The sequence below is a fragment of the Anomaloglossus baeobatrachus genome, chromosome 7 (genome assembly GCF_048569485.1).
Source record: "Anomaloglossus baeobatrachus isolate aAnoBae1 chromosome 7, aAnoBae1.hap1, whole genome shotgun sequence".
Classification (NCBI taxonomy): domain Eukaryota; kingdom Metazoa; phylum Chordata; class Amphibia; order Anura; family Aromobatidae; genus Anomaloglossus; species Anomaloglossus baeobatrachus.
This window is the reverse complement of record NC_134359.1, coordinates 54464456-54480496: the sequence shown is the minus strand read 5'-3', so window position 1 is coordinate 54480496 and position 16041 is coordinate 54464456. Positions and strand designations below refer to the sequence as shown.

Below are 16041 nucleotides of genomic sequence, written 5' to 3'. Positions count from 1 at the left end.
CTATACACCCCCCGTGCTCCCACGGGGTCCTCAGTTTTTTGCTTTGTGCGAAGGAGGTCAGACACGCACGCACAGCTCCACAGATTGGTCAGCAGCAGCTGCTGACTATGTCGGATGGAAGAAAAGTGGGCCCATATAGGGCCCCCAGCATGCTCCCTTCTCACCCCACTCTTGTCGGCGGTGTTGTTAAGGTTGAGGTATCCATTGCGGGTACGGAGGCTGGAGCCCACATGCTGCTTTCCTTCCCTATCCCCCTCTGGGCTCTGGGTGAAGTGGGATCTTATCGGTCTCCAGGCACTGAGACCGTGCTTCATCCACAACTCCTGTGGAGCCTGATGGATAGGAGCCGGGTACCGTTCAGGGACATGGCCCTGCATCTTGGAGGTATTCTGTATCCCTGTGGGGACCGTGCACGGCATCACCTCAGCTTTGCTGGGTGTGCTAGTGCACCGGGGACCGCGGCGCTGACCGGGTCTATATGTGCCATTACACACTCAGCGTCGCTGAGTGTGTTTATATGTAGGGGCTACCGCACTAACCGCCGCTGCCATGGGAGACTGCGGCGCGGCTGGGACTTGTAGTTCGCCGGGGACTTTCACGCCGGCCGCGCTTTTACGGCGGCCGCGTTTATACTAGAGTCCCCGGCTTGCTTGCGGCCTAGTTTCCTTTTCTCCCGCCCTCAGCCCTGACAGGCAGGGGAAGGGCGGGACGCTGCAGAGCGAGCAGCACTGAGGGCTGGAGTATGATTTACATACTCCACCCCCCTCACTGTGCGCAGTGTGAGCACCAGTTCCCGCACTTTCTCGGCCACGCCCCCAGCTCCCTCCTCTCGTCAGGACGCCGCAGCCATTCCTGTCAGCTCCTCGGACGCTGCAGAGGGGGACAAATCCTGGGAGACCCAGACACGGTCTCTGGTGGCCTCACAACCGCTTTAGGCGGCTGGTAAGCAGCACCTGTTGGTGCTAGCCCCATGGTGCTGTAGTATATTGGTACATTATTTGTGTATTGTATATACTTTACACTGTATGAGCACAGTTCATTCTGGCTATATACCCTATTGTGTTACTCAGGGAAAACTATAGCATGGCGCCCACAAAAGGCAGGGGTGCCAAAACACAGGCTTATTATGCTGCCTGCGCCGCTTGTAAGACCCCACTACCGGCAGGTTCCACTGACCCTCATTGTGTGCAGTGTTCGGCCCCTGTGGCACTTCTTCAGCCGGAGCCTATGCTAAGAGGGGCCCAGGGGGAGCCACCTGTTGACACTGTCCAGGTGACGGGGACTGAGTTTGCAAAACTCTCTGAGACTATGGCTAAGATACTAGAAGCCTTGCAGTCCAGGCCGGTATCTCAGCAAAGGGACTCTGGTGAATCATTGTTCCCTGGCCCCCCTCAGTTGGACCTTATTTGTCCTCCCGGGGTATCTCATACATCCCAGGCTGAGGGTTCTGACTTAGACCCCAGCCCCAGATCGACTAAGCGGGCTCGCTTAGAATTTCCCTCGACATCATATTGTTTAGGGTCTCAGCGGGGGGAATCCTTGGTTGATGATGCGGAGACAGCTGATCAGGATTCGGATCCTGAGAGCGCTCTCAATCTTAATACTCCAGACGGGGACGCCATAGTGAACAATCTTATTGCGTCCATCCATCAGTTGCTGGATATTTCTCCCTCAGCCCCTCCGGCGGAGGAGTCAGCTTCGCAGCAGGAGAAATTTCGTTTCAGGTTCCCCAAGCGTACACAGAGTATGTTTTTAGACCACTCTGATTTCAGAGAGGCAATCCAGAATCACCATGCTTGTCCAGATAAGCGTTTTTCTAAGCGCCTTAAGGATACACGTTATTCTTTCCCCCCGGACGTGGTTAAAGGTTGGACTCAATGTCCCAAAGTGGATCCTCCAATCTCCAGACTGGCGGCTAGATCCATACTTGCAGTGGAAGATGGGGCCTCGCTCAAAGATGCCACTGACAGGCAGATGGAGCTCTGGTTGAAATCCATCTACGAAGCTATCGGAGCTTCTTTTGCCCCAGCATTCGCAGCCGTAGGGGCGCTGCAAGCTATCTCAGCAGGTCAAGCGCAAATTGAAGCAGCCACATGCACGGCCGCGCCACAAGTGGCATCCATTACCACCCAGACCTCGGCAATTGCGTCTTACGCTATTAATGCTGTCCTGGACTCTGTGAGCCGTACGGCGGTTGCGGCCACCAATTCGGTGGTACTCCGCAGGGCCTTGTGGCTACGGGAATGGAAGGCAGATTCTGCTTCCAAAAAGCGCTTAACCAGTTTGCCAATTTCTGGCGACAGGCTGTTTGGCGAGCGCCTGGATGAAATCATCAAACAATCCAAGGGAAAGGACACATCCTTACCCCAGCCCAAACAGAACATCCCCCAACAGAGGAGAGGGCAGTCGAGGTTTCGGTCCTTTCGGGGCGCGGGCAAGGCCCAATTCTCCTCGTCCAAAAGGTCTCAGAAAGAACAAAGGAACTCTGATGCATGGCGGTCTAAGTCACGTCCTAAAAAGACCATTGGAGGCACCGCTAACAAAGCAGCTTCCTCATGACTTTCGACCTCCTCTAGTAGCATCCTCGGTCGGTGGCAGGCTCTCCCGCTTTTGCGACACCTGGCTGCCACAAATAAAAGACCGCTGGGTGAGAGACATTCTGTCTCACGGTTACAAGATAGAGTTCACCTCTCGTCCCCCGACTCGATTCTTCAGGTCCTCTCCGCCTCCCGAGCGAGCCGAGGCTCTTCTGCAGGCGCTGGGCACTCTGAAGGCAGAAGGAGTGGTGGTCCCTGTTCCTCTTCAGCAACAGGGCCACGGTTTTTACTCCAACTTGTTTGTGGTCCCAAAGAAGGACGGGTCCTTCCGTCCAGTCCTGGACCTGAAACTTCTCAACAAACACGTAAAGACCAGGCGGTTCCGGATGGAATCCCTCCGCTCCGTCATCGCCTCAATGTCTCAAGGAGATTTCCTTGCATCGATCGATATCAAAGATGCTTATCTCCACGTTCCGATTGCCCCAGAGCACCAGCGCTTCTTGCGCTTCGCCATAGAAAACGAACACCTACAGTTCGTGGCACTGCCATTCGGCCTGGCAACAGCCCCACGGGTTTTCACCAAGGTTATGGCTACTGTAGTTGCGGTCCTCCATTCTCAGGGTCACTCGGTGATCCCGTACTTGGACGATCTGTTGATCAAGGCACCCTCTCAAGAGGCATGCCAACACAGCCTCGACGCTACCCTGGAGACTCTCCAGAGTTTCGGGTGGATCATCAATTTTCCAAAGTCAAATCTGACACCGGCCCAATCGCTGACATACCTTGGCATGGAGTTCCATACCCTCTCAGCGATAGTGAAGCTTCCGCTGATCAAGCAGCAGTCACTACAGAAAGGGGTACAATCTCTCCTTCAAGGCCAGTCATTCCCCTTGAGGCGCCTCATGCACTTTCTGGGGAAGATGGTGGCAGCAATGGAAGCAGTCCCTTTCGCGCAGTTTCACCTGCGTCCCCTTCAATGGGACATCCTATGCAAATGGGACAGGAAGCCGACGTCCCTCGACAGGACCGTCTCCCTTTCTCAGGCGACCAAAGCCTCCCTTCGGTGGTGGCTTCTTCCCACTTCATTATCGAAGGGGAAATCCTTCCTACCCCCATCCTGGGAAGTAGTCACGACGGACGCGAGTCTGTCAGGGTGGGGAGCGGTTTTTCTCCACCACAGGGCTCAGGGTACGTGGACCCGGCAAGAGTCCTCGCTTCAGATCAATGTTCTGGAAATACGGGCAGTGTATCTTGCCCTGAAAGCGTTCCAGCAGTGGCTGGAAGGCAAGCAGATCCGAATTCAGTCGGACAATTCCACAGCGGTGGCATACATCAACCACCAAGGCGGCACACGCAGTCGACAAGCCTTCCAGGAAGTCCGGCGGATTTTGATGTGGGTGGAAGCCACGGCCTCCACCATATCCGCAGTTCACATCCCAGGCGTAGAAAACTGGGAAGCGGATTATCTCAGTCGCCAGGGCATGGACGCAGGGGAATGGTCCCTTCACCCGGACGTGTTTCAGGAGATCTGTTGCCGCTGGGGGGTGCCGGACGTCGACCTCATGGCGTCCCGGCACAACAACAAGGTACCAATGTTCATGGCACGGTCTCAAGATCCCAGAGCTCTGGCGGCAGACGCCTTAGTTCAGGATTGGTCGCAGTTTCAGCTCCCTTATGTGTTTCCTCCGCTGGCACTGTTGCCCAGAGTGTTACGCAAGATCAGGGCCGACTGCCGCCGCGTCATCCTCGTCGCTCCAGACTGGCCGAGGCGGTCGTGGTACCCGGATCTGTGGCATCTCACCGTCGGCCGACCGTGGGCACTACCAGACCGACCAGACTTGCTATCTCAAGGGCCGTTTTTCCATCTGAATTCTGCGGCCCTCAACCTGACTGTGTGGCCATTGAGTCCTGGATCCTAGCGTCTTCAGGGTTATCTCAAGAGGTCATTGCCACTATGAGACAGGCTAGAAAACCAACGTCCGCCAAGATCTATCACAGGACGTGGAAAATTTTTCTGTCGTGGTGCTCTGCTCAGGGTTTTTCTCCCTGGCCATTTGCATTACCTACTTTTCTGTCCTTCCTTCAATCTGGACTGGAAAAGGGTTTGTCGCTGGGCTCCCTTAAGGGACAAGTTTCGGCGCTCTCTGTGTTTTTCCAGAAGCGCCTAGCTAGACTTCCACAGGTACGCACGTTCCTGCAGGGAGTTTGTCACATCGTTCCACCTTACAAGCGGCCGTTAGAACCCTGGGATCTAAACAGGGTGCTGATGGTTCTTCAGAAACCACCTTTCGAGCCAATGAGAGATATCTCCCTCTCACGACTTTTGCAGAAAGTGGTTTTTCTAGTAGCAGTCACTTCTCTTCGGAGAGTGTCTGAGCTAGCAGCGTTGTCGTGCCAAGCCCCTTTTCTGGTGTTTCACCAGGACAAGGTGGTTCTACGTCCGGTTCCGGAATTTCTTCCTAAGGTGGTATCCCCCTTTCATCTCAATCAGGATATTTCCTTACCTTCTTTTTATCCTCATCCAGTTCACCAATGTGAAAAGGATTTGCACTTGTTAGATCTGGTGAGAGCACTCAGACTCTACATTTCTCGTACGGCGCCCCTGCGCCGCTCGGATGCACTCTTTGTCCTTGTCGCTGGCCAGCGTAAAGGATCACAGGCTTCCAAATCAACCCTGGCTCGGTGGATAAAGGAGCCAATTATCGAAGCTTACCGTTCGGCTGGGCTTCCGGTTCCCTCAGGGCTGAAGGCCCATTCTACCAGAGCCGTGGGAGCGTCCTGGGCTTTGAGGCACCAGGCTACGGCTCAACAGGTGTGTCAGGCGGCTACCTGGTCGAGCCTGCACACTTTCACGAAGCACTATCAGGTGCATACCTATGCTGCGGCGGATGCCAGCCTAGGTAGACGAGTCCTTCAGGCGGCGGTTGCCCACCTGTAGGAAAGGGCCGTTTTACGGCTCTCTTACGAGGTATTATTTTACCCACCCAGGGACTGCTTTTGGACGTCCCAATTGTCTGGGTCTCCCAATAGAGCGAAAAAGAAGAAGGGAATTTTGTTTACTTACCGTAAATTCCTTTTCTTCTAGCTCTAATTGGGAGACCCAGCACCCGCCCCTGTTTTTTTGTGTACACATGTTGTTCATGTTGAATGGTTTTAGTTCTCCGATATTCCTTCGGATTGAAGTTACTTTAAACCAGTTGATAATTCTTTTTCCTCCTTCTTGCTTTTGCACCAAAACTGAGGAGCCCGTGGGAGCACGGGGGGTGTATAGGCAGAAGGGGAGGGGCTTAACACTTTTAAGTGTAGTACTTTGTGCGGCCTCCGGAGGCATAGCCTATACACCCAATTGTCTGGGTCTCCCAATTAGAGCTAGAAGAAAAGGAATTTACGGTAAGTAAACAAAATTCCCTTCTTTATCTACTTTGGACTTGGCAGTCCAGTGGGCGGTCCTGGTTAGTGATTGACATCTATCTCTACAGTATATGCACTCTTAGGCCCACTTCACACATTTGTGCAAAAAAGGAACGTTTTTCACAGTTCGTGGTGTAGGTACTTATCTCCATCTGTGTGTCTGTGTGTGTTCCATGTGCTGTTTGTGTGCTATCTATGTGACATCCGGATAGTACATGGACAGCACGGACTTGTATACTTACCTGTCTTCGGCGTTGCTGTCACACTTGCTTCCGGTTCCGCAAACAGTGCAGTGAATATTCATGAGCATAATGAGCGGACCCGGAATCAAGTGTGATAGCAGCGCCGGAGACAGGTAAGAATAAAAATACATTTATTTCTCAGTGACATATGTTTCCTCTGGTGTCACACTGATCACATCAGTGTGCAGGCCATGTGATACCCGTGCTGCCAGCAGAAAATGGACATGTCACCGTGTGTGTGACCAAGCCCATGGATATCAATGGGTCTACATGTGTCTGTGTCTCCAGTAGATTTGAAAATGGATGTCACATGTCCTGGAGACACGCATGTGCGGAGGAGACCTTAGGGTATGTGCACATGATTAGGACCCACTGTTTCCTGGACACAGCGAGTCCTTACCTGCGGGCAGCGAGTCTCCGCAGGAGACCGCAGCTACTCATGACCACACTCCGGCTTGGGAAGTTGCGGTCTCTTGCTTTGTTCTCCCTGCATAGGACACTTGCATCTTCACAGCAAAGAATTGACATGCTGCAGCTTGGTAAGCCGTACCGCAGGTCATTTTTCACTGCGGGAAAAACAAGCACAGTGGGCACGGGATTTCTAGAAATCCATCCACTGTGCTTGTACGGTACAATGCAGCATTTTAGACGCAGCTGAAACATGCTGCATCGAAACATTGTGAACCCTGATCGTGAGCACACAGCCTTATAGTGAAATGGCTGTCAATCATTGACTAAGACCACCCACTGGGCTCCAAAGCCCATAATAGGCAGTGATTTTAATCAATAACATAAAAGTTATACTGAATCTTTTCCTACAAATCTATATATCATGGAAATGGTGAGGAATTGAATCATACAGACAGTGCTGGAAAAATAGTCCGCTGGTCTTAGGGGTACTTTACACGTTGCGACATCGCTAGCGATTGCTAGCGATGTCGAACGCGATACTACCCGCCCCCGTCGCACATGCGATATGCGGTGATTGCTGCCGTAGCAAACATTATCGCTACGGCAGCTTCACACTCACATACCTGGTCGGCAACGTCGCGGTGACTGCCGAACAATCCCTCCTTCAAGGGGGAGATGTGTTCGGCGTCACCGCGACGTCACTAAGCGGCCGGCCTATAGAAGTGGAGGGGCGGAGATGAGCGGGACATAACATCTCGCCCACCTCCTTCCTCCTGCATTGCCGGCGGGACGCAGGTAAGGAGATGTTTGTCGTTCCTGCGGTGTCACACATAGCGATGTGTGCTACTGCAGGAACGACAAACAACATCGTACCTGCAGCAGCAACGACATTATGGAATGGAGCGACGTGTCACCGATCAACGATTTTTCACGTTTTTGCGAACGCTGATCGTCGCTCCTAGGGTTTACATGCTGCGATGTCGATAACGGTGCCGGACGTGCGTCACAAACACCGTGATCCCAACGATATATCGTTACCGATGTCGCAACGTGTAAAGCCCGCCTTAGTAGAACCGGAATTGGAAATTCAGACCAACTATGAGCAAACATCTGGAAGAAGTCAGCGAGCAGCAGCAGTTCTCACATTTTCTGGATGTCCGTTACATCCAAAAAAAAAAAGTGAGAGTGAAGTGGCTCATTATCGGCTGCTGATTGCCAATGTGTGATGAGGGAGGATAGACCCAGCTCCAACATCTCCAGCACTGAAGGTACAGGCTGTTTTTATTTTCAATGGGGGAATTCAGTAATTAAGAAGTGGTTATCCACTACTTGGGAGTCAGGAGAGAGTGAAGCGGCTCATTATCAGCTGCTGATTGTCAATGTGTGACGATGGAGGGTAGACCCGGCTCCAACATCTCCGGCACTGGAGATACATGCTGTTTTTATTTTCCATGGGGGAATTCAGCAATTAAGAAGTGGTTATCCACTACTTGGGAGTCAGGAGAGTGTGAAGCGGTTCATTATCAGCTGCTGATTGTCAATGTGTGACGATGGAGGGTAGACCCGGCTCCAACATCTCCGGCACTGGAGATACAGGCTGTTTTTATTTTCCATGGGGGAATTCAGTAATTAAGAAGTGGTTGTCCTGACTCCCAAGTAGTGGACAACCCCACTAGTGAATTTCCCCCAAAATACGTATATTAGAAGGTGTACAACTGTGTCATATATAGCAAATGAATAATTGTTGACAGAGAATTGGAAAACCTCTTTAATATATACGGATAATATGTTTAAAAAAGAATGACACAATAATATAAAACAGTCTTAACAAATATTTTAATTAAGGTTTCATACTTGTATTACATGATATGAATTAAACAAAGCCTCCTATTATATGGCCCTCTTGTGCAATTTCCCATTTATTTTTAATGGAGTCAAAATGCCTAAATAGAGGACATTCTTTCAAAATGAGTCAATCTTTTATTAGTCATTTTTGGAAACCTGATGCGGTAAATGTAAAAGTGCCTTTTTTTCTTGAATGATAAAAATCAAAATTTTCCTGCATATTTGTGTTTGTGCTGTAATGGATCTCCTCATAGAAGTGGCAATGAAGCAGGTCATTGTTTTCAGACTGGTTAAAGCTTAAAGATCGGGCCCAACAAGATATACACTATATCCCATATAACAAACTTGTAAAACCTAAGATATTATTCTTATGTAAAATATACAGTCATGGCCGAAAGTGTTGGCACCCTTGAAACTGTTCCAGAAAATGAAGTATTTCTCACAGAACGTTATTGCAATTACACAATTTGTTATACACATGTTTATTTCCTTTGTGTGTATTGGAACAACACAAAAAACAAAAATAAAAAGGCAAATTAAACATAATTTTACATAAAACCCCAAAAATGAGCTGGACAAAATTTCTGGCACCTTTCCAATATTGTGGGTAAACAACTTTGTTTCAAGCATGTGATGCTTGTTTAAACTCACCTGTGACAAGTAACAGGTGTGGGCAATATGAAAATCACACCTGAAGCCAGATAAAAAGGGAGAAGTTGACTCAATCTTTGCATTGTGTGTCTGTGTGTGCCACACTAAGCATGGAGAGCAGAAAGCGGAGAAGAGGACTGTCTGAGGACCTGAGCACCAAATTTGTTGAAAAATGTCAACAATCTGATGGTTATAACTCCATTTCCAAAGATCTTGATGTTCCTTTGTCCATGTTGCACAACAAAATCAAGAAGTTTACAACCCATGGCATTGTAGCCAATGTTCTTGGACGGCAGAGAAAAATTGATGAAAGGTTGCAACGCATGATAGTTCAGATGGTGAATAAGCAGCTCCACTAAAGTTCCAAAGAAATTTAAGTCATCCTGTAGGCTCATGTGCATCAGTGTCAGCGCAAACTTTCCGTTCACATTTGAATGAAATTAAATACTATGGAGGAGACCCAGAAGGACCCCACTGCTGACACAGGGGCATAAAGCTGGACTGCAGCTTGCCAAAATGTGCATAAGTAAGCCAAAATCCTTCTGGGAAAGTGTCTTGTGGACAGATGAGACCAAGATCGGGCTTTTTGGTGAAGCACATTAGTCTGTTTACCGAAAACAGAATGAGGTCTTGAGGTCTACAAAGAAAAGAACACAGACCCTACAGTCAAATATGGTGGAAGATCAAAGATGTATATGGGCTTCTGGCACTGGGTCCCTTGACTGTGTGCAAGGCATCATGAAATCTGAAGTTTACCAAAGGATTTTGGGTCGCAATGTAGTGCCCAGCATCAGAAAGCTGGGTTTGCGTCCTAGGTTATGGTTCTTCTAGCAGCACAATGACCCCAAACATAATTCAAGAAACCCCCAGAAATGGATGGAAACAAAGTGCTGAAGAGTTCTGAAGTGGCAGCAATGAGTCCGGATCTAAATCCCATTGAACATCTGTGGAGAGATCGTAACATTGCTGTCGGGAGAAGGCATCTTCAGATATGAGAGACCTGGAGCACTTTGCAAAAGAAGAATCCAAAATTACAGATGAGAGGTGTAAGAAGATTATTGATGGTTAGAAGAAGCGATTGATTGCAGTTATTTATTCTAAAGGGTGTGCATCCAAGTATTCAGTTGAGGGTGCCAATAATTTTGCCTGACCCATTTTTGGAGTTTTGTGTGAAATTATGTCCAATTTGCTTTTTTTTCTCTGTTTATTTTTTGTATTGTTCCAATACACTCAAAGGAAATAAAGGTGTCTATGACAAAACGTGTGTAATTGCAATAATTTTCTGGTACAAATACTTTATTTTCTGGAACAATTTCAATGGTGCCAACACTTTTGGTCATGACTGTATCCTGTGTGCCCAATAAAAAAAACCTGAAGTTTAAATAACACATACCATTTGCCAAAAATATACCGTATGTGGATTTTGTACCTGGTATAAATGTCGCTGTTCTCCTGAATTTGACATTATATATATTTTGTTCCTGTGCCTCCCTATTCCTGAGATATTGCTCCTTCTTCATAGAAAATTAAACTAGTCCTTTTAGCCAAAAAGAACTAAAAAAAACCTCACCAAACACTGCCATTAGCCAACAGACCACACAGCAAGTGCTAGTGCACTTGCTGTTTGACCTGTTGGCTAATGGCAGTGTTTGGTGAGTTGTGTTTTTTTTTTTTTTACTTCTTTTTGAATTTATATCCTATGCTGTGAATCATAGTCCTTTTAGCCAAGTAGGCGTGATGCTCAACTCTTCTCCGATCACGCCCAATTGGCTAAAATTTTGTATTTGTAAATAGGGAGGCCATATCTTGGGAAATAACAGGCGTAGAAACAAGAAAAAAAACAACCCAGTATTCGGAAGAATAGTGATATTTACACTAGGAAAAAAATGTACATTTTTGGTGGCATGTGACAGTTCCCTTTTACATATATTACATTCTAAAAATACTAAACTTTTCAGGTACAATCACAATCCTAAAAAAAAGGAAATATAAACAAAGCTGAAGATCTGCCTATTCAGCTTGTCTGGTATTAAGATGCACAAGCCCACCTAAAACTTACCCGTACTTTGTAATACAAGGGCCCTCTTGGTCTTGATTAATGACTGTTCTCGCTGCTTATTTTCTTACTTATCAATTATTATTAAGCTTTTTTTGTATTGATTAGTCAAATATTGTTAAATCAGGTATTTTCTGTGGATATTGACGGCTCAAATGTTCGGCAAGTCCTTAACGTCTCTGTTGACTCCCCTGAAAACCTGGCAGTCGACTGGATTAGCAATAAACTTTATGTGGTTGAAACAAGCATCAACAGGATCGATATGGTGGACCTCGATGGGCAGAATCGGATCACATTAATAGCAGAAGAATTAGGAAATCCAAGGGGAATAGCAGTTGATCCAACAGTTGGGTGAGTATCATCTAGGCAAGTCAAAGACTTTACGTGGCCAGGAAAATAAATGCGCTTCTTGGCCGTTTTTGGACGCTAAAGTTTGTGGATTTCTATGATGATCCTCTAAGGCTGCTTTCACACATCTGGTTTTTCCTGTGCGGCACAATCCGGCTCTTTGCAAAAAAAACGCAACCGTTTTTATTTTCTGCCGGTTGCGTTTTTTTTTTTGCATAGACTTACGTTAGTGCCGTATTGTGCCGCATGGGCTTGCGTTCCGTCCGTTTTTTTCCGCATGCGGCAGATTTAGCCGATGCGGCAGCCGGATGGAACGTTGCCTGGCACGTTTTTTTGTCCGATGCGGCGCGATTTGCAATGCATGCCTATGGACGCCGCATGCGGCGTCCTGCGGCAAACACCGCATCCGGCCGCCACATGCGTTTTTTTCCACTGCGCATGCTCACTAGCCTGCTGCAAGCGGCAAAAACCGGATGGGCCGCATGTCAAAAACGTATGCAAAGGATGTGGTTTTGTCGCCGCATCCGTTGCATAGGTTTTAGAGCCGGATTGGCCGGCTCTGCTTAAACCGGATGTGTGAAAGCAGCCTTAGACGTGAAACTAGAAACAAACACGAAGTTCATTACTAAATTTCTAATGTTAATGTATCTTAAATAGCCCTTTTATTTACATTATGGTTCATAATTGCATTTGCTTCTTCTTTGACACTTTTTGTTTGTTTTTTGCTTGTCTTTAAAGGGAACCTGTCAGGTGCAATATGCAGCCAGGACCACGAGCAGTTCTGGGTGCATATTGCTAATCCCTGCCTATCCGTCCCTGTATATAGTAGCATAGATAAAAAGATCTGTAGAAAAAGTATTTCTTAAGATCCTTTATGATATGCTAATGAGCGCAGGGACTAGTCACAAGGGGCGTTAGTTCTTACTCTCATTCCGCCCTTTTAGCATGTTAGCATGTCCACAGGGGAGTGCTAATATGCTATTCATTGCCCAGCGTCATCGGCGATGTGTTCACTGTCACCGCTGATCGGAAGTCCCGGCACTTCTGGTCATGCACCCTATGAAGATGGGTATACACGTTCCGGATTCAGAGAGGTCTAGTGCGCATGACCAGAGTTTGCATATCTTGTTAGTCATCCAATAATCACGGATCTGTTAGAGATCCGTTTGCAAAAAAGTTCTACAAACACAATTTTTTTGTCCATTGTTAAATAACTGATATCAGGTCCGTCTTTAACATTGGAGTCTGTGGACAATGGAACCGTTAGTGGATTGCTATTTACCGTCCATTTGTAATGGATGTCATAAGAAAACAACGTATCTGTTCCAATTTTTGGGGCTCTAAAAGTTGCAGAAAGTTTAAAGACAAAAAATAGCATTTGGATTTTGTGCAAATTTCCTGCAACATTTTAAATAATTTGGTGCAGACAATGTCAACGAATACCAGAAGAGAAAAAAAAGAAAAATGACCTAAAAAAACAAGCAAAACTGAAACTAAACAGGTACTCTCTTTTAAAATATATGAATTACCAGCTCCAACCCCCTCCATTTTGCCTCCCAAAGATCCATCACATATAATAAATAAGCACTGAAAGATGACATAAAAGTAATTTCCTGTAGGAATAACAGCTCTGGAGAACAAAATTTTGCTATAACAATAAACATTCTGTGCAGACAAAGAGAACATTTGCTTTGTTTTATCTGTAGGTACTTGTTCTTCTCTGACTGGGATAGTGTATCCGGAGATCCTAAATTGGAAAGGGCATTTATGGATGGCACAAACCGTCATGATTTAGTTAAGACCAAGCTGGGCTGGCCGGCTGGGATCACCCTGGACATTGTTTCCAAGAGGTTGTACTGGGTTGATAGCCGCTACGACTACATTGAAACCGTGACCTATGACGGTCTCCAAAGGTACTTCATTTTTTCTAATTATTTATTGATTTAAATAGCTATTGACCAAGAGCTCATATTAGTCCCGTTTCTTTGTGGGATTGTGCTACAAACAGTGTCACAATGATATGTGGCTCATCCACCATTGATCAACCATATAGTGGTCCGGGCCCCAAGAAATAGCTTCTTGTTATCATGTTATCAACTTGGGTTGGGTTATAATTGGAGAAACCCTTATCACTTGCAATTTTTGCAATTTGTTACAGGAAAACAATAGTACATGGAGGGGATATCATCCCACATCCTTATGGAATTAGTATCTTTGAACATTTTGTGTATTTTACCGACTGGACAAAACTTGCTGTGCTGAAGGTCAACAAATTTTCAGATACCACAACCCAAACTGTGTTTAGTTCTTCATTAAGACCCTACGGAGTCACCGTTTATCACTCATCCCGCCAGCCATACGGTACGAATGTCTCTGCTTTATTTTAATACTAAATATTGATGAATTAAATCTATCTATCTATCTATCCATCAAATATTGAACTATAATCCTGTCATCATATTCTGGAGCATCAACATTTTGTGTTATTCCTATTGTGTCGCCCAGGGATATGGGGTACTCGGTTGCGGGCTGGTTTCAATTGGGGAATGTCACTTTGGTGGCCGTGGCCCATTTCCGTGCCCTGAGTGCTTTTTGAAAAGGGGATATATTTACAGGAGATTTGAGGTAGTGTTTATACGTGACGCCACTTGCGGTGTTGCGGCTAAATGTAGGGAGCCGCCGCTTCACAATGTCTCTACTGGGGCTGGTGGTATTGCAGCTAGTATGGTAGTCCCTCCGCAAGTAGGGTATTGCCCCAGAGGGTGTATGGTGCGGTGGACATCAGAAGAAGGTAGTCCACACAGGTATTCAGTGCCACTGGTTTACCCACTTTGGGACGTTAACTGGTTACCCGAGGATGGCTGGTTTCACCTCCAGGTCCTCTTCATCCCAGTGCCAGTCTGGTTTTCTGGTACCTTCCTCCCCTTCACCTGTCTCTGGTAAGTGGGTCATCGTGGTATGGAACACTGGGGGTCCCCGGTCTGTGGTTTGTCCACCTCTGTCCGCCTGACGGTAGCGTGAACCCTGTGGGGTTGGAGTCTCTGGTCCTGTCCCCGGTTCTCCCTTTGCTACTGAGTCTACAGATTCTTTAGGGTCAGCGAGGTCCTTGATGGTCCCCTTTGATGTGCAGGTGTTAACAGGTCGGCTTGAAGCTCTTTCTTGTCCTAGGGTCCTGTACCCCTTCAGTGCGTAGTTCCGGGAGTAGTCCACCGTACTCCACTGGCAACTACCTCTCCCTCGGTACCAGGTCACCGTTAACCCATGACAGCTTGTGCACCTCCACACTCTCTCCAACTGTCACTGACTCTCTCCACTCTCTCCACAGTCCGCCTCTCCCACCTGGTCAACTAGTGGACTGGAGTGGCTCCACCTCTAGTTGGCCATCCTTGGTCCCACCCTAGCTAGGTACCATTGTATGGGGGATTGTTGGGGAAAACTGGGATTACCCGGGTTTTTGGTGTTACTAGCACTGGGGTTCTGGGTCCCTAAGGGGGTAGACACAGAACCTTGTAGCACCCTGATGGTCTCAGTGGCGCTACACTATTGCTGGGTCAGATACACATTTTCTTTTCTGATCTCATGGTGCAGAGCCCGTCCTATAGTGGTGGGTACAGACCATATTTACAAAGGATGCCTTCTTACATTAATTATTCTCTATGTACTGCTAAGTTTACCCCTAAAAGAAAGCAGACACCTTCTAAAAGAATCGCACTTACCAGATCCCTAACAATTAGAGTTGGCAATTGAATGGGCTCTCACATACAAATCTGCTGGCTGTCAGGTTCCCCTACGTTCCACATCAGTTGGAGCCCCTGGTGACTGGAAGCAGTATCACTTGCGTGGAATGATACTTGTACCCAATATGTTTGTGAGAGCCGCAGTGCGATGCAGCTGGAATAGCGAGGGACCTGACAGCAACGCAGATCTCTGTGTGAGAGCCCATCCACCATCAGCACTTGCCAATTTTGATTGTTTGGGGTCTGGTGAGTTTGATTTTTTTTCTTTGAGGGAGGTGTCTGCATTTTTTTGATGAAGAGTCCTGCTGTATCCTTGAACTTTTTTAGCTGCTTGGACACTTCCTTATGGGACCGCAACTAGGGCTTAATTTTGTGGAAGGGCGTATATTTTAAGCATGCTCAAAAATGCCCCAAAATCCTACTATAGCTTATTTTGGGGTAGGTCTAATTTCTATCTATCTGTCTGTCTGTCTGTCTGTTTAAAATGGCTGAAAATATAGTTGTGGGCAAAGATTCAATATAACTTCTATTTTATCCATTGAAATCTTGGTGCTTTCTGGGTTTAGGAGTCCAGTGGGCGGTCATAATCAGTGATTGTCAGCTACCTATGTATGCACACTTTTACAGAAAGGCTGTCAATCATGATTAAGATCGCTCATTCTACTGATCCCAGAATGAGCCAAAAATTCAATGAATACTATATATCTTTTTCCTCAAGCTTATATAACATACTGTTCATCTCCTGCCCTATAGCATGACTACTTGAGTAATGTAACAGTTTTCATTAAAAGCCATCTGTCAAC

The 16041-nt window shown here is 47.2% G+C and overlaps 1 protein-coding gene across 2 annotated transcripts in view; it reads left to right on the top strand.

The window, feature by feature from the left end:
• Positions 1-16041, top strand: part of LRP2 (LDL receptor related protein 2) — a 402994-nt gene that overhangs the window by 132973 nt on the left and 253980 nt on the right. For both annotated transcript variants that reach the window (XM_075317292.1, XM_075317291.1), the window contains exons 12-14: positions 11281-11504; positions 13208-13414; positions 13660-13862. In XM_075317292.1, the coding sequence (XP_075173407.1) occupies positions 11281-11504; positions 13208-13414; positions 13660-13862 (634 nt within the window). The remainder of the gene's footprint in view (positions 1-11280; positions 11505-13207; positions 13415-13659; positions 13863-16041) is intronic.